This window comes from Ovis aries, chromosome 11 (assembly GCF_016772045.2).
Source record: "Ovis aries strain OAR_USU_Benz2616 breed Rambouillet chromosome 11, ARS-UI_Ramb_v3.0, whole genome shotgun sequence".
In the NCBI taxonomy this organism is placed as follows: Eukaryota; Metazoa; Chordata; class Mammalia; order Artiodactyla; family Bovidae; genus Ovis; species Ovis aries.
This window is the reverse complement of record NC_056064.1, coordinates 27,738,712-27,761,048: the sequence shown is the minus strand read 5'-3', so window position 1 is coordinate 27,761,048 and position 22,337 is coordinate 27,738,712. Positions and strand designations below refer to the sequence as shown.

Genomic DNA, 22,337 nt, shown 5'->3' with positions numbered 1-22,337 from the left:
GCCTAGAACTAAACAGAGACCAGGGGAGCATGGACAAATCATTACCAAGAGCTGGTGTCTCAGGACTTGCCTGGTGGTCCAGTGGTTAAGACTCCACACTCCCAAAGCAGGAGGCACAGATTTGATCCTTGATTGGGGAACCAAGATCCCATATCTGTGCATGACCAGGGACACATAATAAATAATAATATGTGTATTATAATTAATAATAATATTAATAATAATAATAAATAAATAAAAATTAAAGTTTCTTTAAAAATAAAAAAGAACTGTTCTCTCTGCCCACCATTGTCCCCCAGATCCTCCTGAACCTCCATCCTTCTCTATTTCTAGGTAGGATTCCAAATCCCAAGCATCTGACTGGCTCGGATGCCTTGATTGACAGCCCATGAACTACATGGATGTGGGAAGGGATCACTTTCCCAAAAGAAAGAAGCTGACCAGTCAACTAGTAATGATCATGTGCTCACACAAGTACAGAGTGGCAGCTGGAATGGAGTGTGAGACTGGGAGATTTCTGAAAAGGAAGGAGTCCCACTGTTGCATTAGTAAGGGCAGGTGCTTACCCATGCTTCTAGGACAGTAGCCCCTGGAGAATACGGACTTGGGCTTAGAACATGGACTCAAGAACACAAGCTTATTGGTCACTCCTTGACTGTCCACGTGGATGTGCTTTGCTGCCTATGTGACACTCAGAAACAGTCCCGTCCCAGGCCAGCTCACCCCAATAGAAACTCTAGCATGAATCTCCTCCTTGATGAGCTCCCAGACCCCTGGCCTTGCTAGGATATCTCTGTGGCCAGAATCCACATGCTGCAAGGTCCCTCCCTTTTGTCTCTATGAAATATGCATTCTTCCTTCATGTGGGCCTGTCGAAGGTGATGTTCCTCAAACTCTAATGTGTGTACTCCTGGTCTGGGCATCTCATTAAAATGCAGATCCCACACTTTGGACGAGCCCCCGGGTGGTGCCCATGCTGCCTTTCTAAGGATAGCACACTGAATAAAGAACTAGACTCCAGAAGATCTAGGTTGCTAGATCCACTCTCCTCCCCAGATGTCCTTTGACCTTTAGGCTTTGGGCACATGGGAAAATGATGGGCAGACAGGCTTACTTGTGTGTATCCTGCTTGCTTGGTTCTGCCTCTGTGGGACATTCCATTGCCTTCTATATACCAACTAAACAGAAGTAAGAAGAAAAAAGGCTGCTTAAAGCAAGAAGTGAAGTGACTGCAAAGAAAAGAATTTCTGCTCCTGGAAGAACGTAGTTTAGAAGAATGAAAAGACAAGCCACAGACTGGGAGAAAATATTTTCAAATCATATATTTGATAAAGGACTTATATCGAGAATATACAAAGAACTCTCCAAACACAATAATAAGAAAACAAACTACTCAGTTTGTAAAAGGCCTAAAGTTTTGAACAGACACTTCACCAAAGAAGATATACAAATAAGCACATGAAAAGATAGTCAGCATCATTAGTCATTAGGGAAAGGCAGATTAAAAGCCGCGAGATACCACTACATACCTTATAGACTGTCACACAAAACAAAACAACAAAACTGACGATGCCAGTTAGTGGCCAAGACACAGAGCAGGATACCAGCCATAGCACTCAGCCTTTGCTGGTGGGGATGCAAAGTGTACAGACACTTTGGAAAACAGATGGCCGGTTTCCAATAAAGTTAAATTAAACACTTAACATTCTTATCGTTGTTGTTGTTCAGTCCCCCAGGCGTGTCCAACTCTTTGCGATCCCATGGGCTGCAGCACACCAGGCCTCCCTGTCCCTCATCATCTTCTGGAGCTTGCCCAGGTTCATGCTCATTGCATCGGTGATGCCGTCCAGTCGTCTCATCCTGATGCCCTCTTCTCCTTCTGCCCTCGATCTTTCCTAGCATCAGGGAATTTTCCAATGAGTCCTCTTTTCGCATCAGATGACGAAAATACTAGAGCTTCAGCTTCAGCATTAGTCTTTCCAGTGAATATTCCAGGTTGATCTCCTTGCTATCCAAGGTACTTTCAGGAGTCTTCTCCAGCACCTCAGTTCAAAGGCTTCAGTTCTTTGATATTCTGCCTTCTTTACGGTCCAGCTCTCACAATTATACATGGCCACTGGGAAGACCATAGCCTTGACTATAAGGACCTTTGTTGGCAGAGATATGACCTAGTAATTCCATCCCTAGGTATGCACCCAAGTAAAATGAAATCTACATGCATCCAAAAACCTATACGGGAAGGAGTTCTCTGGCGGTCTAGTGGTTAGGATTCGGCACTCTCATTGTTGTGGCCTAGGTTCAAGTCCCTCAGGGAACTGAGATCCCGCAAGCTGCATGGTGTCAGTCAGTCAGTCAGTTCAGTCACTCAGTTGATTCCACAAATAAAAGAAAAAAAACAAACACAATGCCTGTGCAAGAATACTTAACAGTGACTTTATTTGTAATCATTTAAAACTGGAAACAGGAACTTCCCTGATGGTTAAGACTCCATGCTTCCAACACCGGGGATGTGGGTTCAATCCCTGCTCCCAGAACTATTAATAAGATCCCACAAGACTACATGGCACAAAAAAAAAAAAAACAACAAGCTGGAAACAACCCAAACAGCTTCACTTTAGGGAATGAGTAAACAATTGCTGTGCATCCATGCAATGGACTCTTGCTGCTGCTGCTGCTAAGTCACTTCAGTCGTGTCTGACTCTGTGTGACCCCATAGACGGTGGCCCACCAGGCTCCCCCATCCCTGGGATTCTCCAGGCAAGAACACTGGAGTGGGTTGCCATTTCCTTCTCTTATTCAACAATAAAAAGAAAAGTGTTGACACAACAACGTGAACAAAAAGCGTTATGCTAAATGAGAAAAGCCGCACTTGAAAGGCTATCTACTGTATAAGTCCATCTATAAGACATTATAGAAAAGACAAAACTGTAGGGACAGAAAACAAACAAGGGGTTGCCAGAAGCTGGGATGGGATAAGGGGTTCAGCACAAAGGGGCACAAACGAACTTAAGGGGGCAATGAAACTCTTGCATCTTGATTGCAGTAGTGATTACATGACTATATGTGTGCTTAGTCGTGTCCAAGACTCTGCAACCCCATGGACTGTATAGCCCATCAGGCTCCTCTATCCATGGGGATTCTCAAGGCAAGAACAGGGCAGTGGATTGCCATGGCCTCCTCCAGAGGCTCTTCCCAAACTAGGGATTGAACCCAGGTCTCCTTCATTGCAGGTGGATTCTTTACTGCCTGAGCCACCATGGAAACCCAAGAATACTGGAGTGGGTAGCCTATCCCTTCCCCAGGGAATTTTCCTGATCCAGGAATTGAACCAGAGTCTCCTGCCTTGCAGGCGGATTCTTTACCAGCTGAGCTACCAGGAAAGAGGGTGGATATTGCTACATGTGAATTACACCGTTTTTTCCAAGTGAAAAAAATTACATTTTTAAAATAGCACTCCATCGGGCTTCCCTGGTGGCTCAGGGGTAAAGAATCCGCCTACCCGTGCAGGAGACACAGGTTCTATCCCTGATCCAGGAAGATCCATGAAGACCCCCACATGCCATGGAGCAACTAAGCCCATGTGCCACAGCTACTGAGTACACCCTAGAGAGTAGCTCCAGCTCTCCACACTTAGAGAAGAGCCCGCACAGCAGCAAAGACCCAGCACAGCCATAAATAAATAAATAAAACATAGCGCCCCATCAACCTCATAGACTCGGCACATTTTTAAAGGATTTTATCAGGCATCATCCAATGTACAGCATGTTGCCTTCACCAAGTGTCCCTGGTGACTACTGGAAACTATGACTACTAGAACCTCAGCTCAGCCTGTGGAATGGCTGTGGGGAAAAGTGGGCTCCTCTCACTCACTTGCTGCTCAAGGTCATGATTGCAGCTCACCTCTCCTGCAATGATGAAACAGTGGCCACGACGATGTTGACCCAGAGCCCATAGAAAGGCCAGCACAGAGGGAGGTCAGTGCCCAGTCCTACCTGTATTGTCATTGACTCCCCAAATATGGGTGCCACAAATATAAGGAGCAGAGCTGTGAGTAGAGAGAACACATACTGACTACCCCCAACAGAGGCCTGGCTTCCCCAATCTGTCCCCTGAGTCACTTCTTCCAGGTCTGAGATATACGTGCACTTTTCCTTGTTGCTTGCTCACCCAGTCATGTCCGACTCTTTGCGACCCCATGGACTGCAGCATGCCAGGCCTCCCTGTCCCTCACCATCTCCCCAAGTTTGCCCAAGTGCATGTCTGTTGCTTCGGTGATGCCATCCAGCTATCTCATTTTCTGACTCCCTCTTCTCCTCTGCCCTCAATCTTTCCCAGAATCAGAGACTTTCCCATGAGTCAGCTGTTCACATCAGATGACCAAAATACTGGAGTTCCAGCTTCAGCATCAGTCCTCCCAACAAGTAGGAAGGCTTTTCCTAAGCCTGTGAAAATGTTTGTTTCTTCTACCTCCCCAGATGATAGAATATGAAGGAATGGGGTAATGGCAGCTCCAGGATGCCCCTAGTCAGGCAGTAAGCCTCTCTACCACCTGGGTGTTTGTAGATATGACCCCCACCACCATGCCTGGAATGCCAGTCAGGGCAGCACTGAAAGAGACTTCTCCTCCCATGGGCCTTCCTACAGGAAACTGCAGAAGGCAATCCAGAGGGGTAAAAAGTGGGGGAGGGGGGACAACACAGAACAGAGAGGGTGATGGACACCAGGAGAAGGCTGTATGTAGCTAAGGCAGAGAGGTGGACACCTGGCAGAAGGTGCTCAGGAGAGGGAGGGAGAGAACATACGAGAGCCCAGTCACTTACTACCACCTGGACCACCTCTACCCACTACACTATTCCATCTCCTCTGTCTTTGTTGCCTGGGCCCCATTCCTTCTCCCATGAAGTCCTCATTCTCTCACATCTGCTTCGTTGCTGTATTGCTGTGCTTTCTGCCTCTTGGTCTCCTCCAACAGATGCAAAATGCAGACCTCTCCAGGATTGTGCATACACACACGCACACTCAGGTCACCCCAAAATGGAAAGGGACCCCTGAGATAACAGGAACAGGACAGTCCCCTCCCGTCCTGTCTTTTCAGTCTCTTTGGAACATGTAGTTATATATTCATGCTTTCATGTCCCCCAATTTATTCATTTGGCTGTGCCAGGTCTTAGTTATGGCATTTGGAGGAGGAAATGGTAACCCACTCCAGTAATCTTGTTTACAAAATCCCATGGACAAAGGAGCCTAGCAGGCTAAAGTCCAAAGAGCCACAAAGAGTCAGACAGGACTGAATGACTGAGCACACAGCACGCTGGGATCTCTAGTTGTGGCATGTAAGATCTAGTTCCCTGATCAGAGATCGAACCCAAAGCCCCTTGCATTGGGAGCTCCAGGTCTTAGCCATAATGCAATTGCCCAAACAACTCTTAACTGGTCTCCATCTTTCCATTGTCCCAATATCAGAACCTCTGGCTTGGAGCCTGGAGGTTTCCTTAAACGGCAGGACTCGGGAAGGGACTGAGGATTTGGGAGGGAACATATATGCGCAGCTTTGTCTGCCTCTGGATGTGTCTGTGTGTCTCAGAGGAAGAGGGGAGTTTCTGTGGAGCGACACCCCGCCAGCCCCCAAGAAACTTGTGAGCATGTAGGCCAGCTCCCTCCCCATGACCACTGCCTTCTCTTCCTGCACTTCAGTCCCTTTGTTGCCACCCCTAGAGTGTTCTTTGCTCAGATCTTCCCAGATGCTTCCTTCTTGTTATTTGGGTTTCAGCTTACCGTCATCTCCTCCAGGCTCTTCCCCAAAGCCACACACACACACACACACACACACACACACACACACCCTCTGTATGATAACCTTTTTTGCATTTTCTTCAAAGTAATCACTTCTATCTGATCTTAACTTAGTTATTAACTTGTTTACTTAGCAACTTCCCCAGAATGTAAGCTTCTTAAGGGCAAGGTCCTTGTCTTTTTCATCTCTGTATCCTCAGATCCTAGAAGAGTGCCTAGCTCATAGAAGGCACTCAATGAACAGATGTAGAAATGAATTAAACAGAGATGCGTGGCTGCTCAGTAAAGGACATTTATTGCTGACTGATTGCCCTTTGTGTTCTTCACTTGCCCAAGTCCCAGCTGTATCTGGCTCTACCTGTCCTTTTCCCAACCTGCAGCTTCCTGCTCCAACACCTGAAACTCTACCACCACCATATTGCCCAAGATCCCTCGGAAGCTACGAGCATCAACACATTCAGGCCTTGCACCTGTGCTCCAAGCCCCAGTTCCCAGCAGAGCTGACCCCTGCCCTCGAAAGATACCTTTTCAACCAGCTCTGCTCCCCTAATAGAGTTGCATTTAAAAACCACTCCTCCTTTAAAAACGTGGTCCCCCAAAAAGCCTCAACACAGTTCCACCAACATTTATTGGTGGTGATGACTCAGTGGGTAAAGAATCCATCTGCAATGCAGGAGACTTAGGAGACACAGGTTCAACCCCTGGGTTGGGAAGATCCCCTGGAGAAGAAAATGACAACCCACTCCAGTATTCTTGCCTGGAAAATCCCATGGACAGAGCAGCCTGGCAGTCTACAGTGAGTTGCAAAAAGTCAGATACGACTAAGTGACTAAGCATGGCATGGCATCTCATATGCCAGGCACTGTGCTGGGTCAATCTCCAAAGTCATGGACAAGCCAAATGCCAGTACCTTTCTCCCTCTGGATGCCTCAGAGTCCTTGTGCTCCCTTGTGAAGGGCATGGCAGTTTCTGTCCCAGGCAAGTTGCCATGCGTGAGCTGAAGGGAAGGCGTGATGCCACTTGCCCACAATTGTCTGCTCTGCTCTTTGTGTCCCTCACCTCCTCTGGCATCGTGCCAGTTTCTCATCTTTAAGCAGATGCTCTGGGTGGGGTTAGGCAGCAACACTGGGTCTCTTTTCTTTCCCACTGCTTGGCCCACTGTTTCTGTGGAAGGATCATGATGAAGGTAAGAAAGCCCTAAAGGCTTTCTTAGTTGGCTCGAGAGCCACAGCTGAAGCTCACTCCAACCTGGGGCCCAGAGCCAGTCTGAAGCCTGAAGCTGAGGCTGGATGGCTGCTTATGGTTCAGGCTGGATGATCTGCAGGTAGGGATTATGAGGGCCAAGCTCTGGGAAAGGAAAAGGGCCTACAAACTTCAGGAGGCCTCAGACCCCAGCTACTGGCCATCTTCAGTCCTTCAGACTCCTCTGCAAGGCTACTTGGTGTCTCCGGCCTCCAAGAGACCCAGAACCCAGGCCTCTCTTATCCCCAGCTCTGGCCTCTGGCTGCCAAGCCACACCCAGCACATGTGCCTCTGGAGCTCAGACCTACTGTCTTTTTGAGAAGACTAATGGGAAAAATGAGGGGTGAGGGAAGAAATAGAGCACTCAATTATCTGGCAAGGAGGCAAAACCGTACACACCATGTTCCGAAAAATCACCCTCCTTAATACATATGCAGACATATGCACACACACATATTCTCTGAGACATACTCTGGATTCTTCTAGAAGAGAGGAAGTGGCTTAAGAGGATACAGGAGGCACCCCAGGAATGGAGTCTAATACTTCCCAGACTCAAAAGACAGGACAGTGATTGTTATAGCACCAAGCAGGGTTCCTACTGGTCTCTTGGGCCCAGATCACCATCTGGACTTATCCCTGCTATTGGCTATTTGATCCTAGGACTTTATCCCAAATGCAGCCCTCTTTTAACTGCATTGACCTAGGATCCTCTTCTTTGGCTGTGAGCATAGCAGGGATACTCACTAGCCAGAGGCTCACCACCTACTGTCCGCTCTGCACTAAGCCTCTGCCTCCACTGGCAACCCACTCAAGCCATCTTCATTCTCCCTCCTGCGTGGGCTCAGACGGCCCTGTTTTCATTGGCTGCCCAGTCTTGAAGCTCGGCCCCTATTGGTTGCCACTGAGGTAGCGTTTCCACTGACAGCGAATCCAGTGCATGGATGGGCTTTGTTCTCTCTGTGCCAGGCTGCCAGCTGTCCTGACTTGTGCTGCTCCCCCTCCACACCACCATGCATTAGGGTGGGGGGGTATCGGGGGTGCCTGAAGATGGCCCAACAGCCTCCAGGAGTCTCTGGTGCTGACGAAGGTGCTTCCTCCTTTCATGTTCCCCTGTGACTTCACACACCAACTGGGCAGGGAAGGCTCCAGGAAGCCCCTTCAGCCAGCCTGAAAAAGAAGACACAAGGGCCTAAGTGGGGCCAGGGTAGAGGGCAGGTCAGGGGGAGAGCGGGGGCGGGGGAAGGGAGGCCCAGTGGGGTCTAACGCCTGAGGGCCATGGCAGGCGTGGGAATTAGTGGAAAAGCCTTGGAGCATTGGTAAAAGGGCCATTAGAGGTGGACGTGACAGCAGCATCAGAGAGAGGTGGGGTCCCTCCCATGAAGCCCTGCGTTGACTGCTCGTCTCACTCAGAGTGACAGCCAGAGTTTTTACAGGAACCTATGAGGACCCTCGTGACCTGATCCCAGTTACCCCCATGACCTCATCTGCTTCTCTCCTTTCCTCACTCCCTCTTGTCACACTGGCTTTCTTACTCCTGCCTCTTGGGACACTTTCACACCAGACACCATGTGCCTAAATTCTTCCACAAAGTCACTATCCACAGGGTGCCTGTGAGATCTGCCTCACCCTCTCTACTTATTGTTTGTTTATTTATTTATTTGGCTGCAGGGGATCTTAGTTGCAGCATGAGAACTCTTAGTTCCAGCATATGGGATCCAGTTCCCTGACCAGGGATTGAACCCAGGCCCCCTGCATTGGGAGTGCAGCATCTTAACCACCAGTCTACCAGGGAAGTCCCTTGACCTCCCTGTTTAAACGTGTAACCCTACCCAACCTGGAAGCTCCTAACCTCCTTGACTCTGCTTCACCTTTGCTTTTCCACAGCACTTATCACCTTATTTATCTTGTTTGTTCTTTATTGTTTTACCTCTACTTGAACGTATAGCATAGCAGGGCAAGAATATCTGCATGTCTTGTACACAGTGCTGAGAACAGTGAGTGGTATCTCATAAATGCTGAATAAATATTTATTGAATGAATGAATAAAAGAATCTCTCACCTTCAGGGTTCTTGTGTAGGTGCTTGGGGGGAGCCCTGAATTCCACATTTCGTCCCTCTGTCTTGGTGGGTGTGGAAGGCTCCGAACAGAGTTCCTGGGAACAGTCTGGTTGGGGTAGGTGATATCACAGTGAGATCCAGGCTCTTTTTAGCTTCTCCCCCATAATCCTCGAAGACTCCCTTCTCCTTACCTCCTCCCCTCTGGGGGACACTCACCACAGTCCTCATAGACGGTGTCTGCAGAGCAGGCAAGGGGGCCTGGGGTAGGGAAGGCGCCCAGCCAGCGCTGCATGTCTGATCTGGTGGGAATATAGGGAAGGGAAGCGGTCACCTTTGGGGAACATGGGGAAGGGTCCTGGCGGCTGGACCGCTCCTCTGTCTGGCGCAGGATATTCTGGGGACAAAGTTCATCCTCCTGGGGGTTAGGCAAGGGCTTTGGAGGAAAGACTTTGCGGGGAGGGTGGTGGACTCTGAGAGGTCAGGTAAGGGTCAGGAGTGGGTCCCCCAGGGTGTTTTCTTTTTCGGTGGCACCTGCTGGATCTTAGTTCCCTGACCAGAGATTGAACCTGTGCCCCCTGCAGTGGAAGCATGGAGTTTCAACCACTGGACCACCAGGGAAACATACACACACACACACCCTGCCCAGGGTGTTTTCTGAAGGAGACACAACTCACAGGGATGAAGCTTGGAGTAGCCGGTGTGTGGGGCGGCCCTGGTGGTTGCTGAGAAGAGAGAGGCGGAACGTAGGGGGGCCAGATGGGTCTGGGACCTGCTGGGCCTGGACCAGGGAGCGATGGGCATAATCCAGAACCTGTAGCCGCTGCCCACTGCCCAGCAAAGAGGAGGTTCAGAGGGAGAGCAGAGGTCCAGCTGGACTCCTCCTCCCCACCCCTGCCTGGGCTCCCTCCCTCCCTGGGACCCACCTCTTGGGCTGAGTGATGAGCAGCAGGTCACTGAAGAGCAGCAGGCAGAGGGGGGTGAAGCGGGGGCGTGAGGCAAAGAGCACGCCTCCCCTCCTGCACCCCAGCTCTGTCAGTTCCCCCTGCAACTCCAGGCGCCTGGACCAGGAGACCAGGGGCAGGGCCTGTGAGGAAGCAGGGAGGAGATTCTGACCTCACAGCACCATGGGGAAAGGGAAGCCCAGAGCCTGGGCAGGGGCTAACCTTGACTTTGTGGAAGCGCAGCCTCTGCGTGAGCCGGATCAGCTCCTCTGTCTGTTTCATGCGTCCAACCTCGGCACTGCACCGCTCAATGATCTAGGTAAGGGAAGCCGAATCACCCACCCTTCCCACCCCATCCACCCATCCCTCCCTCCCACCTCCTCACCTCCCCTAGCCCCAGCATCCCCCTCCCACCTTACTGACAGCACCCAGGGCCTTCTGGGCATTCTCCTGGCGGCTGGACCCCTCCTCTGTCTGGCGCAGGATATTCTGGGGACAAAGTTCAGTTCAGTTCAGTCGCTCAGTCATGTCCGACTCTTTGCGACCCCATGAACCACAGCATGCCAGGCCTCCCTGTCCATACCAACTCCTGGGGTCCACCCAAACCCATGTCCATTGAGTCAGTGATGCCATCCAACCATCTCACCCTCTGTTGGGAACAAAGAGGAAGGGTAATTGGACCCCTGCTCTGCAGCCCTGGGATTCAGAGGGGTGCAACTCAGAGGACCCCACTTGGCTTGGTATTTTGGGGTTCACAGGGCTGGGACACTAGCCTCGCCACTCACTGTCTGCATAACCCTGAGCAACTCACATTACCTCTCCTCTCTTAGTTTCCCCATCTGTAAAAGGGGAATAATTTCTACCGACCAAATCAATAGCATTGTGAGAATTCAATAAGGAAATCTATATAAAGTACTTAGCATAGTCTTTGGGACATAGTAAATGCTGAAAAGAAGGTTGCTATTATTTTAATAATTATTAATCACAACTATTATTATATTAAAGGGCTTCCTGATAGCTCAGTTGGTAAAGAATCTGATTGCAATATGGGAGACCTGGGTTCGATCCCTGGGTTAGGAAGATCCCCTGAAGAAGGGAAAGACTTCCCACTCCAGTATTCGGGCCTGTGTCCCAGAGTTGGACACGACTGAGCGACAAAAAAATAATTAGTAGAAGCAACATAGCATGGAGTTAAGAGTACCTGGATTTGAAGTTTGTCTCCGTCAATTATTGAATATTATCTGTATGACCTGTGGCAAGTTATTTAACCTCTTTGAGCCTCAGTTTCCTATCTATAAAGTGGGATCAATAATAGTTCCTATCCTCACACAATCATTAGTAAGGTTAAATGGGTGTGTAGCACTTGGAACATCTAGAAAAGACACTCAAGAGTTGCTTAGCTATTATGATTAGAGCCATCCTCTTGATCATAATTATGCTGTTGTTGTCTACACTGGGGATATATAAGGTGGTGCGTGTGAGCTCAGTCATGTCCGACTCTTTGCAACCCCATGGACTGTGGCCCACCAGGCTCCTCTGTCCATGGGATTATCCCAGCAAGAATACTGGAGTGGGTTGCCATTTCCTCCTCCAGGGGATCTTCCTGACCCAGGGATTAAACCCATGTCTCCTGCATTGGCAGGGGGATTGCTTACCACTGAGCCAGCAGGGCAGCTCCTATATAAAGCTGAATAAGACATTAAGACACTGGAAACATAATTGAGGACTCTTCACCTTGAGATCCTCACACTGGGTGACTTGGTTCAGGGAGAATTTTCTTCTCTACAGTAGAAGAGTGTTTCTCACCACTTTTTTCAGTATCACCCCTCTAAGGAGCCTATTTAGACACTGCCCCCCCACCATGAAATTTTAATACCATTGATACACTGTATATCTATTTAGGTACTCTGGCCTTCTGGAGTACCACAACCAGTGGAATATTTAAGATGTTTTGACCCCTCAAAGGAGGAGTTTCTGCCTCCTTGAAGATGATATCTCCACTGGGAAGGCATACAGTCAAAGATATGGCCCGAGAAGACCTCAAAAACCTCTCACCACATTCACCCTGAGACCTGGAGAGAGAAAAGGGGGCTTGCCCAGAGTGGCTCAGCCAGTTAGCAGCAGAGCTAAGACCAGAACTCAGGTCTCTAGCCAGAGGCTCTTCCCCTGCACCAGACCGCTTCTTGAAACGTTTGGGTAACTCCAGGTAGGGCTTGGGGTGGGGGTGTCCTAGATGGAGGGCCCCGATTTTGAGTCCTAACTTAGGGGTTTGCTGTGTTTCTGGTGGGACGGGAAATGGCGATGGCGGAGCAGGAGGCCCCTGAGGAGAGATTCCCATCAGGGCTGGTGGGACCGAAAAGGGCCCAGGCCAGGACGCGGTACCTGCAGCAGCATGCGGAGCCGCGTGATGCGCTGAAAGGGCAGGAGCAGGAAGGAGGGCAGCGGGAGGCGCTGGCACTTGGGAAGGCTCTGCAGCCGCCGCAGCTCCGCGGAGAAGCGAACGTTTGTGTCCCTACGGAGGCAGGCGCAGGCTGGCGTCTGGCTGGAGGCCTAATCACCCGCGACCTGCCCGAGCCTGGATTGGACCCTGCCCCTGTACCCCGGCTTCCTCCCGCAGGGTGACCCTTCCTCTACTACACTCACATCAGGCGGCTGTAGGTCTCCTCCTGATACTGCTGGTTCCGAACATAGTCCACGTACACGGAGAAAGGCCCCACGGCATGCGCGTGCACCACGTCGCACAGGTCACGGATGTGGGGGGAAGCGCGCACCCGGGACAGTAACTTCCCCAGAAAACTGCGGGAGTGGGGAACACGCACTGGAGGCGGGGCAGAGAGCCTGGGGTGCCGCCTCCCGCGCCCCTGACTTCTGGAGGGAAGAGCTGGGCCCGGGAGGGGAGGCCTCGGAGACAGAGCTGAGAAGCCGTGCTTTCCCCCGACACCAGGCTTGCCCAGCAGAAAGGTGGGGACCCCACTGACCGCTCACTGACTCCCTGGACTCGCTGCACGTTGGAGAAGAGGGTGTGGTGATCGCGGGGGGTGAGTGTGTCCCGGAGCGGCTGGCTCAGCACGAAGGTGTCGGTCAGCAGCCGCAGGGAGCGCAGGTATGAGGCCTCCGACGTCACCACCTCGAACAGGCTCTAAGGAGGATGCGCAGGCCGAGAATGGAAAGCCCAGCTCCCAACCTGGGCCTGGGGCCCAAGCTCCTCCCCTCTGTGCCCAGCACCCGAGCCCAGGGACGCCCACCTCCTGCATCCGCCGCTCCTGGGCACTCAGGGTGTCCAGGAGGCCGCTGGCTCGCACAGCCGGAAGCTCCTGCCACAGCGTGTTCCGAGGGCCCGGCGGACGGGCGAAGGTGGGAGCTTCCCCAGCGTTTCCTGATGCGGGACCCCCGTCCTCACCGACCCCCCACAGCTCCTCTGACAGCACTGCTGCGCGGTAGGTCTGGTAAAGCGGTTCTGGAGAGCAGAAGAGGCACGTCAGGGAAGTCCTGTGCCCCGCCTAGCCGGTCCCAGCAGGCACCCCGGGGTCCAGCAGCCCTCACCATCCTGCAGGGGCAGCTCCCAGTTCTGCTCCTTCAGCTCCTCCAGCTCCTCTTCCTCCCTGCGGAAAGAGAAAGGAATGGAGTTCCTCAAAACACAACTATTCACATGATACTGTGCAGGGGTACACAAACGACGTCCAGGTCGTATGTAGGGACCCTAGCCAAACCCCAGCTCCTTTTATGTGCCTGTGGTATGTGAGGCCCTAAGTGGGCCCTGTGCATTCCTGTTATCTCAACCTTTGGGCACTGGACGCTTCGAGCCTCCATCTCCAGGGCTTTCATGGAAGGACCACTGTCTGGAATGTCCTGTATGTGCCTCAGTGCAACTCAGCTCCAGGTGTCACGCCTCCCCCCACTCTGTTCTGGTCATCAGCACCACCGCACACCCATTCACCCACAGTGAAAACCCAGGAGACTAAACTCCAGTAAATGCTGAATAAATGGATGGTCTCAGATTAACTCTGATGATGGTGGTAAAAGAACTGATGGGCCCAGGTAACACAGGAGAAATCTTCCTGCTTGCCACATGGATTTGTGGACAATAATTTCAATAGGGGCTCAAAGTGGGGCAACTTAAATGACTTAGTATGGGCCTGACTCTTCACCAGTATCAGACCCCAGCAACTTATTAAGTATTTGGTGTTTACCCCAATTTCACAGGTGAGGAGGCTGAGACCCAGAAAGGTTAAGTGAATGTTTGAGGTCACGTAGCTGATAAGGGACAAAGCTGGGGTTAGAAACTGGGGCTGCTTGACCTTAGAGGCCCAGCCCTTCTTCACTCCATGCTCGGGATGGGATTTAGGTGGACCCAAAGTTTAGTCTGGGCTTCCCAGGTGGCACTAGTGGTAAAGAACTGCATGCCAGTGCAGGAGACTTAAAGAGACTTAGGTTCCATCCCTGGGGTGGGAAAATCCCCTGGAGGAGGGCTTGGCAACCCACTCCAGTATTCTTGCCTGGAGACTCCCATGGAGAGAGGAGCCTGGCAGGCTTCTGGGTTACAGTAGTCAGACATGACCAAAGTGACTTAGCAAACACACACACACACACACACACACAGTTTAGTCTGTTTTCAGGAAGGAGTATCTAGGTGTTCAGTACCTGCCCTCCGTGGTGGCTGGAGAATCATTCTGAGGAGCACCATCAGGACTGTCCCCTAAGAGAGAACCCAGAGTGAAGAATCATCAGCCCAGGACTCCCGACCCCAGCCCAGCAAAGACTGTTACTATAGAAACTACAACTGTCAGCCCCGGAGCAGCAGCTGGTGGAGGAACAAGAAGCCCAGGGCTTGTCGGGGGTTGTAGTGAGTTGGTGTTTAGAACGGTACACCTCCACCCAGTCTCTTCCCAGCCCTGAGGCCCATCCCTCCAGTCCTGTACCTCTTTGGATTCCATCTTCAGAGGGCGAATCGAGATCAGGCTGTGGGGGCTCCCCAGAGACGGTGATGTCCTGTCTGACCCGAGTTGGTTTAGGGGGTTTGAGGGGTGGCAGGAGTTTGCGCTCAGCAGTGGAGCGGTAGGATGTGAGGACGACTGGGGGGTGGCTGAGGCTTGAAGGGCTGGGGCGGGAGCGGGAGGCCCGCAGTGGGGAGGCCCGGCACGGGACCCTGGGGCCATCCTCATAGCCCCCCACAGGCACCCATCGGAGCTCCAGGCCAGGCCGGCCCACGTGGCAGACACAGGGGCAGCAGGGAGGGCAGGCCAGCCCAGCACCTGTGGGAGACAGGGGCCTCCTTAGGACAGCCCCCCTCCCCAGGCCTCCTCCCTCCCCTTAACCTGCACGGCAGCAGGAACTGGAGGTCAGTACTAGGCATCTCACACCTCCAGGCTCTCTTCAAAGCCCCAGAAGTATTAAAACCAGATTTTCGAAGTATGGAATCCATTTTTAAAAAGAAGCCTCTTAAAGTACCCAATCTAAGGGACTTGCCTGGCAGTTTAGTGTTAGGACTCTGCACTTCCAATGCAGGAGGCATGGGTTCAATCCCTGGTTACACCCCCGGGGTGTAACCCCACCCCTCCAAAAAAATCATAAAGCCCTGAGAACGAAAAAGAAGAGCTGGATTGAACCCAGCCCAGCTTACCTGGAGTGCCGTTCTCCTGAGACCCGCTCCCAGTGAGGTTGCCCTGGGGAGTCTCTCTCTCCCCATTCGCATCCACTCCCCCTGGGGGACTTGGCTCCAGGGTGTCTGCAGCCTGGACTCTGCCTTCAGTCCCCCATTCAAACTTGCCAGCCAGTCTGCGCACAGTGCCTGGGGCCGAGGCAGAGCCATCCTGGTCGGGGACCTGGGTCGTGGGGAGCAGGGGCAGAGCCATGCGGGGTGACCCAGAGGGTTTGGGTGGGGGGACTGGAGACCGGGGAGCAGGCTCTGGAGAGATGGAGCGCCGGGACACTGGGCTGGGGGTGTTGGAAGACGAGTCTGGAAAAGTCTGGGAGTCGAGGCTGGCTTTAGAAGCTGATGGGGGCAGAAGGGCGGGGGGCTTGAGAGATGGGGCCGGGGGCTCCCAGAACATGGGGGTGCACATGGGGGTTGGTGCCTCATTGGCAGTGAGGGGAGATTCTTGTGGAGAGGAGCCGTTGTGGTGGGGCCCTGGGGACTGGGTAGCCCGGGCGCGAGAAGGGGGGCGGGGGCGGATGATCCGAGGGGGCTTCTGGGTGGGGGGTGTTGCTTCCGGAAGAGACTGGGCTGACATCTTCCTCTGAGCTCTTCCAAGGAGTGGGGTACACTGCTGGAGTCATCCCCTGAGGAAGAGGGGGCAGAAAGAGAGACCCTTAGTGCCCTTTGCGCCCCCCCCCCACGCTCCTGCAAGTAGACAGAGACCTTTGAGCAGAAATATCTGCAGGCAAATGAGCCGAGATTTTAGGCTCAGGAGTAGAGGTGGGGGCACTTCCTCTCCTCCCTCCCTATTTCCACTGTCTTCTCTTGTTACCTCTCAATTCTTATTCCATTTCCTGAGAACTCTGAAATCCCACCCCCTCAACCCCCAGCCTCCATCTCGCTCCATCTTTTGACCTCTGCTGTCACAGTCAGGCCAGAGGAGACAGAAGCCAGAGAGGGGGCACCTGGATCGAGACCCAAGTTGGGAGAGGAGCACAAGAGGACTGGATCAGCAAGGGAAATAAGGCATGCAGCCAAGTGTCTACCTGAGGAATTGTGTTCCGTGTCGGTAGTATGTGTTGTGAACGTGTGTGTGTGTGTGTCCACGCATGGACATGGCGTGTATGCGCTGCTGCTGCTGCTATTAATATATGAACCAGGTGTTGGATGCTGTGTTTCAGGAGCATATCTATTGGGACTTCCCTGACCATCCGGTGTCTAACACTCCACACTCCCAGTACAGGGGGCCCCTATTCGATACCTGATCAGGAAATTAGATCCTGCATGCCTCAGCTAAGAGTTTGTGTGCTGCAGCTTAAGACCTTGATCTGGCCCAAATAAATATTTGGGGAAAAAAAAAAGGTGTGTCTATCGTATGCAGTACAAACTGGGAGTGTGGGGTACACCATGTATGGGGTGAGTGAGATGGGGGTGTTGGGTGTGTGTTCTGTTCTTTCTCTGTGGAGCATATGTTCTGTGTGTGCCTGGGCCGCATCACAGCTTCCCTGCTCCTGCGGGCCCTCCGCCCCCCATTTCCCAGTTCCTCTCTCCGGACTCTCCCTTTCCGGATTATTTTTAGTCTCCTTTTCCTGCCATGAAGATTCCTGGAGCCTCTGACCCCAGGAGACCAGGAGGCCCCGGGCATGGTCTCTCCTGCCCCATCCTCATCCCTGTCTGCCTCCTTGCTCCCCACCTGGTCCAGGAGAGAGGCCCCAGTGGGTAGAAGCCTGGATCCTGCCAGGATGCCCAGAGTGTGATGAGGAAGGAGATCAGATCAGACTGAAGGTGAGGACCAGTTGGGCAAGATGCTGGGGCATGGGCTTGCTTCCTCCTGTAAGCCTGAGAAGGCTGAAGGGTCAGAGCGGGAAGACCTGCGCCCCCAAATTCTCTTGTGGAGTCAGCAGGAGAGTCAGGTCCCTCTAAGCCCCAGATCGGTTTCTGAGAAATGATGCGGGGTGGGGGCTGCGGGCTGTAGACCGCGAGTCTCGCGGCTCAATGGCCTCTGTGTTCTGGCAGGAAGCTCCTTAGGTGACCCAGGCAGTAGCCTCGCCAGCTGGCCAGCTCCTCCCCAGCCTTGCCCCCTCCGGGATCCCTGCCCCCCTCAGGTATCTGCCCTTACTTCCTTCCCCCACCCCCCACTCAGGCCTCTCTCAGGGACCCAGGTACTCGGCCCAAGCACTCACCCTCAAGTCCTCTCCACTCTCGGTCACCTCCCGGGGCTGAGTGAGTAGGAGCAGGAAACAGGAATCGGATCCTCCTCCCAACCGGACACCCCCCCCCAACCACACCACACTCCACATGCGCACACCGGGGCTCTGGAAGATGTGAGGGACCCCGAATGCCAGGTTTCCAAGGATAACAGAGTCTGAGGAAAGGGTGAACCTCAGGCCTGGAGAGTGGACTGTCGTGTACCCACATGTTCTGTCCTGGGTCCACACTGCTGCATGGACAGGGGGATCGTGGGGACCCAGGCTGGACAGGGGTGGGGTCAGGATGGGGTGACCGTGGCCCTGGCTGGGCTTGAGGTAGAGCATGGGCTCCAGACACCCCTGGGTTGCTGTGGTGTGGTGTGTGTGTCCCTTGACAGTGTGTCTGACCATCTCTCCCACACCTTACGAGACGGCCCATCCCTTCAGTATCCAGCCTGTCTCCTCGGTGTGAGCCAGCCCATCATTTCACACCACAGAACCCCATCCCTACCCCAGTTGCCCCCTCCCTAACTCTGCAGTAGCACTCCCTGAATTTACCTTTATCTCTTTGGAAGCAGTTTCTATTTTCAGCCTGTCCCGCCTGCCCCTTGGAGCAAGGAATGTGAGGCCGGGTCTCTGAGTGTGTCTGTTCCTGTGTTTCTGGGGCGGGAACTGTGGGCCCAGATTCAGATCTCTGCAAAGGAAGCCGGTTCCTCAGCCCCACCCAGCCATTGTGTTGGGAGAGTGTGTGTGTGTAAAGGAGGAAGAAGGTGGCACATGCAGTTGTGGGAATTAGTGGGGAGGTCTTGGTACTCCCCAGGTGGGTATGCCCTTGGCTGAGCCCCCTGCCTGCTCCCCATTCTCAGTCCCTGTCTCTCAAGATCCCAGCCCCATGACTCTCCAGGTCCCATTGGCAGGTTTTGATGTTGATTGGCTGGGAGTCAGTACCCCTGGGAGGGTGGGCAGGGGTGGAGGAGATCCCCTCTCACCTGTAATTTGCTTTGTGATTAAAGAGTTCCCAGGGCTCTGTGTGTGTCATAAGAACGGCAGAGGGGGTGGAATGAGCCACATCCCATCCTGGGAAGACGGGGAGTGGGAGGAAGAGGCAGGGGGGGCAGTGAGGAACTCTGGCGGTCTTTGCCCACACCCAAGTGCCTGCTTATGCCGCACACACACACACAAACCCAGGGCCAGACATTCAACCTCTCAACACACACACACACACACACACACACACACACACACACACACACACACACACACACCAGGACCAGACATCCAATCTCCCAGCCCTCACCTCTGGATGCTTGCCGGGTTCCAGGAAGAGGAAACCTCTATAAGAGTGCCTCAGAGACCCTATCGAGAAAGCTAAATGCACATGTGCAGCCAAACAAATCCTGCTTTTGGTTTTCACTAAAATAGGAATGTCTTTATTAGGTTTGCAACTTCAACATTTAAAGATAACTGAGTGGCAGGGGAGTTGTGGATTCCTTGGTAGTCCACTGGTTAGCACTCTGTGCTTTCAGTGCTGGGGCCTGGGTTCAATCCCTGGTTGGGGAACTAAGAGACTGCAAGGTGTATGGCACGGCCAAAAAATAATAACAACTGAGAAATCCCTGGCGGTCCAGTGCCTAACAGTGGTCCAATGGTTGGGGCTCTGTGCTTTCACTGTCGAAGATGCAGTTTCAATCCCCGGTTGGGGAATTAAGTTCCCATAGGCCACCTGTGGGCAGGAATCCCTTAGAAGAAATGGAGTAGCCATCATGGTCAACAAAAGAGTCCAAAATGCAGTACTTGGGTGCAATCTCAAAAAAGACAAAATGATCTCTGTTCATTTCCAGGGTGAACCATTCAATATCATGGTAATCCGAGCCTATGCCCCAACCAGTAATGCTGAAGAAGATGAAGTTGAACGGTTCTATGAAGATCTACAAGACCTTTTAGAACTAACACCCAAAAAAGATGTCCTTTTCATTATAGGAGACTGGAATGCAAAAGTAGGAAGTCAAGAAACACCTGGTTCAGTTCAGTTCAGTCGCTCAGTTGTGTCAGACTCTTTGCGACCCAATGAATCGCAGCACGCCAGGCCTCCCTGTACATCACCATCTCCCGGAGTTCACTCAGACTCACGTCCATCGAGTCCGTGATGCCATCCAGCCATCTCATCCTGGGTCGTCCCCTTCTCCTCCTGCCCCCAATCTCTCCCAGCATCAGAGTCTTTTCCAATGAGTCAACTCTTCGAATGAGGTGGCCAAAGTACTGGAGCTTCAGCTTTAGCATCATTCCTTCCAAAGAAATCCCAGGGTTGATCTCCTTCAGAATGGACTGGTTGGATCTCCTTGTAGTCCAAGGGACCCTCAAGAGTCTTCTCCAACACCACAGTTAAAACTGCATCAATTCTTCAGCACTCAGCCTTCTTCACAGTCCAACTCTCACATCCATACATGGTCACAGGAAAAACCATAGCCTTGACCAGGCGGACCTTAGTCGGCAAAGTAATGTCTCTGCTTTTGAATATACTATCTAGGTTGGTCATAACTTTTCTTCCAAGGAGTAAGCGTCTTTTAATTTCATGGCTGCAGTCACCATCTGCAGTGATTTTGGAGCCCTCCAAAATAAAGTCTGACACTGTTTCTACTGTTTCCCATCTATTTCCCATGAAGTGATGGGACCGGATGCCATGATCTTACTTTTCTGAATGTTGAGCTTTAAGCCAACTTTTTCGCTCTCCTCTTTCACTTTCATCAAGAGGCTTTTAGTTCCTCTTCACTTTCTGCCATAAGGGTGGTGTCATCTGCATATCTGAGGTTATTAATATTTCTCCTGGCAATCTTGATTCCAGCTTGTGTTTCTTCCATCCCAGCGTTTCTCATGATGTACTCTGCATATAAGTTAAATAAGCAGAGTGACAATATACAGCCTTGATGTACTCCTTTTCCTATTTGGAACCAGTCTGTTGTTCCATGTCCAGTTCTAACTGTTGCTTCCTGACATGCATACAGATTTCTCAAGAGGCAGCTTAGGTGGTCTCTTTCAGAATTTTCCACAGTTTATTGTGATCTACACAGTCAAAGGCTTTGGCATAGTCAATAAAGCAGAAATAGATGTTTTTCTGGAACTCTCTTGCTTTTCCAATGATCCAGCGGATGTTGGTAATTTGATCTCTGGTTCCTCTGCCTTTTCTAAAACCAGCTTGAATATCAGGGAGTTCACAGTTCACGTATTGCTGAAGCCTGGCTTGGAGAATTTTGAGCATTACTTTACTAGCACGTGAGATAAGTGCAATCGTGCAATAGTTTGAGCATTCTTTGGCATTGCCTTTCTTTGGAATTGGAATGAAAACTGACCTTTTCCAGTCCTGTGACCACTGCTGAGTTTTCCAAACTTGTTGGCATATTGAGTGCAGCACTTTCACAGCATCATCTTTCAGGATTTGAAACAGCTCAACTGGAATTCCATCACCTGGAGTAACAAGCAAATTTGGCCTTGGAATACGGAATGAATCAGGGCAAAGGCTAATAGAGTTTTGCCAAGAGAACGCACCGGTCATAGCAAACATGCTCTTCCAACAACACAAGAGAAGACTCTACACATGCACATCACCAGATGGTCAACACCAAAATCAGATTGATTATATTCTTTGCAGCCAAAGATGGAGAAGCTCTACAGAGTCGGCAAAAACAAGACTGGGAGCTGACTGTGGCTCAGATCATGAACTCCTTATTGCCAACATTAGACTTAAATTGAAGAAAGTAGGGAAAACCACTAGACCATTCAGGTATGACCTAAATCAAATCCCTTACAGTGGAAGTGAGAAATAGATTTAAGGGACTAGATCTGATAGACAGAATGCCTGATGAACTATGGACGGAGGTTCGTGACATTGTACAGGAGACAGAAATCAAGACCATCCCCATGGAAAAAAAATGCAAGAAAGCAAAATGGCTGTCTGAGGAGGACTTACAAATAGCTGTGAAAAGAAGAGAAGCGAAAAACAAAGGAGAAAAAGAAAGATATAAGTGTCTGAATGCAGAGTTCCAAAGAATAGCAAGGAGAGATAAGAAAGTCTTCTTCAGTGATCAATGCAAAGAAATAGAGGAAAACAACAGAATGGGAAAGACTAGAGATCCCTTCAAGAAAATTAGAGACACCAAGGGAACATTTCATGCAAAGATGGGCTCGATAAAGGACAGAAATGGTAGGGCCCTAATAAAAACAGAAGATATTAAGAAGAGGTGGCAAGAATACACAGAAGAACTGTACAAAAAAGATCTTCACAACCCAGATAATCATGATGGTGAGATCACTCATCTAGAGCCAGACATCCTGGAATGTGAAGTCAAGTGGGCCTTAGAAAGCATCACTATGAACAAAGCTAGTGGAGGTGATTCCAGTTGAGCTATTTCAAATCCTGAAAGATGATGCTGTAAAAGTGCTGCACTCAATATGCCAGCAAATTTGGAAAACTCAGCAGTGGCC

General features: G+C 51.4%; 1 protein-coding gene across 4 annotated transcripts; it reads right to left on the bottom strand.

Moving 5' to 3' along the window:
• Nucleotides 1-2,411: 2,411 nt before the first annotated feature.
• On the bottom strand, nucleotides 2,412-18,532 carry ARHGEF15 (Rho guanine nucleotide exchange factor 15). Of its 4 annotated transcripts, XM_060394822.1 has the most exons (17): nucleotides 17,853-17,894; nucleotides 17,363-17,508; nucleotides 15,655-16,313; nucleotides 14,954-15,286; nucleotides 14,676-14,730; nucleotides 13,578-13,636; nucleotides 13,280-13,491; nucleotides 13,013-13,173; nucleotides 12,678-12,830; nucleotides 12,417-12,546; nucleotides 10,449-10,523; nucleotides 10,257-10,349; nucleotides 10,017-10,177; nucleotides 9,768-9,920; nucleotides 9,310-9,392; nucleotides 9,095-9,199; nucleotides 2,412-8,202 (listed from the first exon to the last, which is right to left on the bottom strand). In XM_060394822.1, exons 3-17 carry the CDS (start codon nucleotides 16,262-16,264, stop codon nucleotides 8,051-8,053), a joined length of 2,535 nt encoding a protein of 844 aa, XP_060250805.1. In that variant the 5' UTR covers nucleotides 16,265-16,313; nucleotides 17,363-17,508; nucleotides 17,853-17,894; the 3' UTR covers nucleotides 2,412-8,050. The 4 variants fall into 4 exon arrangements, with proteins under 4 accessions (XP_060250805.1, XP_027830718.1, XP_027830719.1 ...); XM_027974917.3 differs by lacking the exons at nucleotides 17,363-17,508; nucleotides 17,853-17,894 and adding an exon at nucleotides 18,417-18,532; XM_027974918.3 differs by lacking the exon at nucleotides 17,363-17,508.
• Nucleotides 18,533-22,337: the final 3,805 nt, after the last annotated feature.

Excerpts from the sequence above, each read along its gene's own strand:
- ARHGEF15 (XM_027974917.3), bottom strand. The coding sequence starts at position 16,264 with ATGTCAGCCCAGTCTCTTCCGGAAGCAACACCCCCCACCCAGAAGCCC. Across the intron at positions 13,174-13,279 it reads AGGAGCGGCGGATGCAGGAG|AGCCTGTTCGAGGTGGTGAC; the intron begins GTGGGCGTCCCT and ends CATCCTCCTTAG. Across the intron at positions 10,178-10,256 it reads TGCGCTTCCACAAAGTCAAG|GCCCTGCCCCTGGTCTCCTG; the intron begins GTTAGCCCCTGC and ends GCTTCCTCACAG.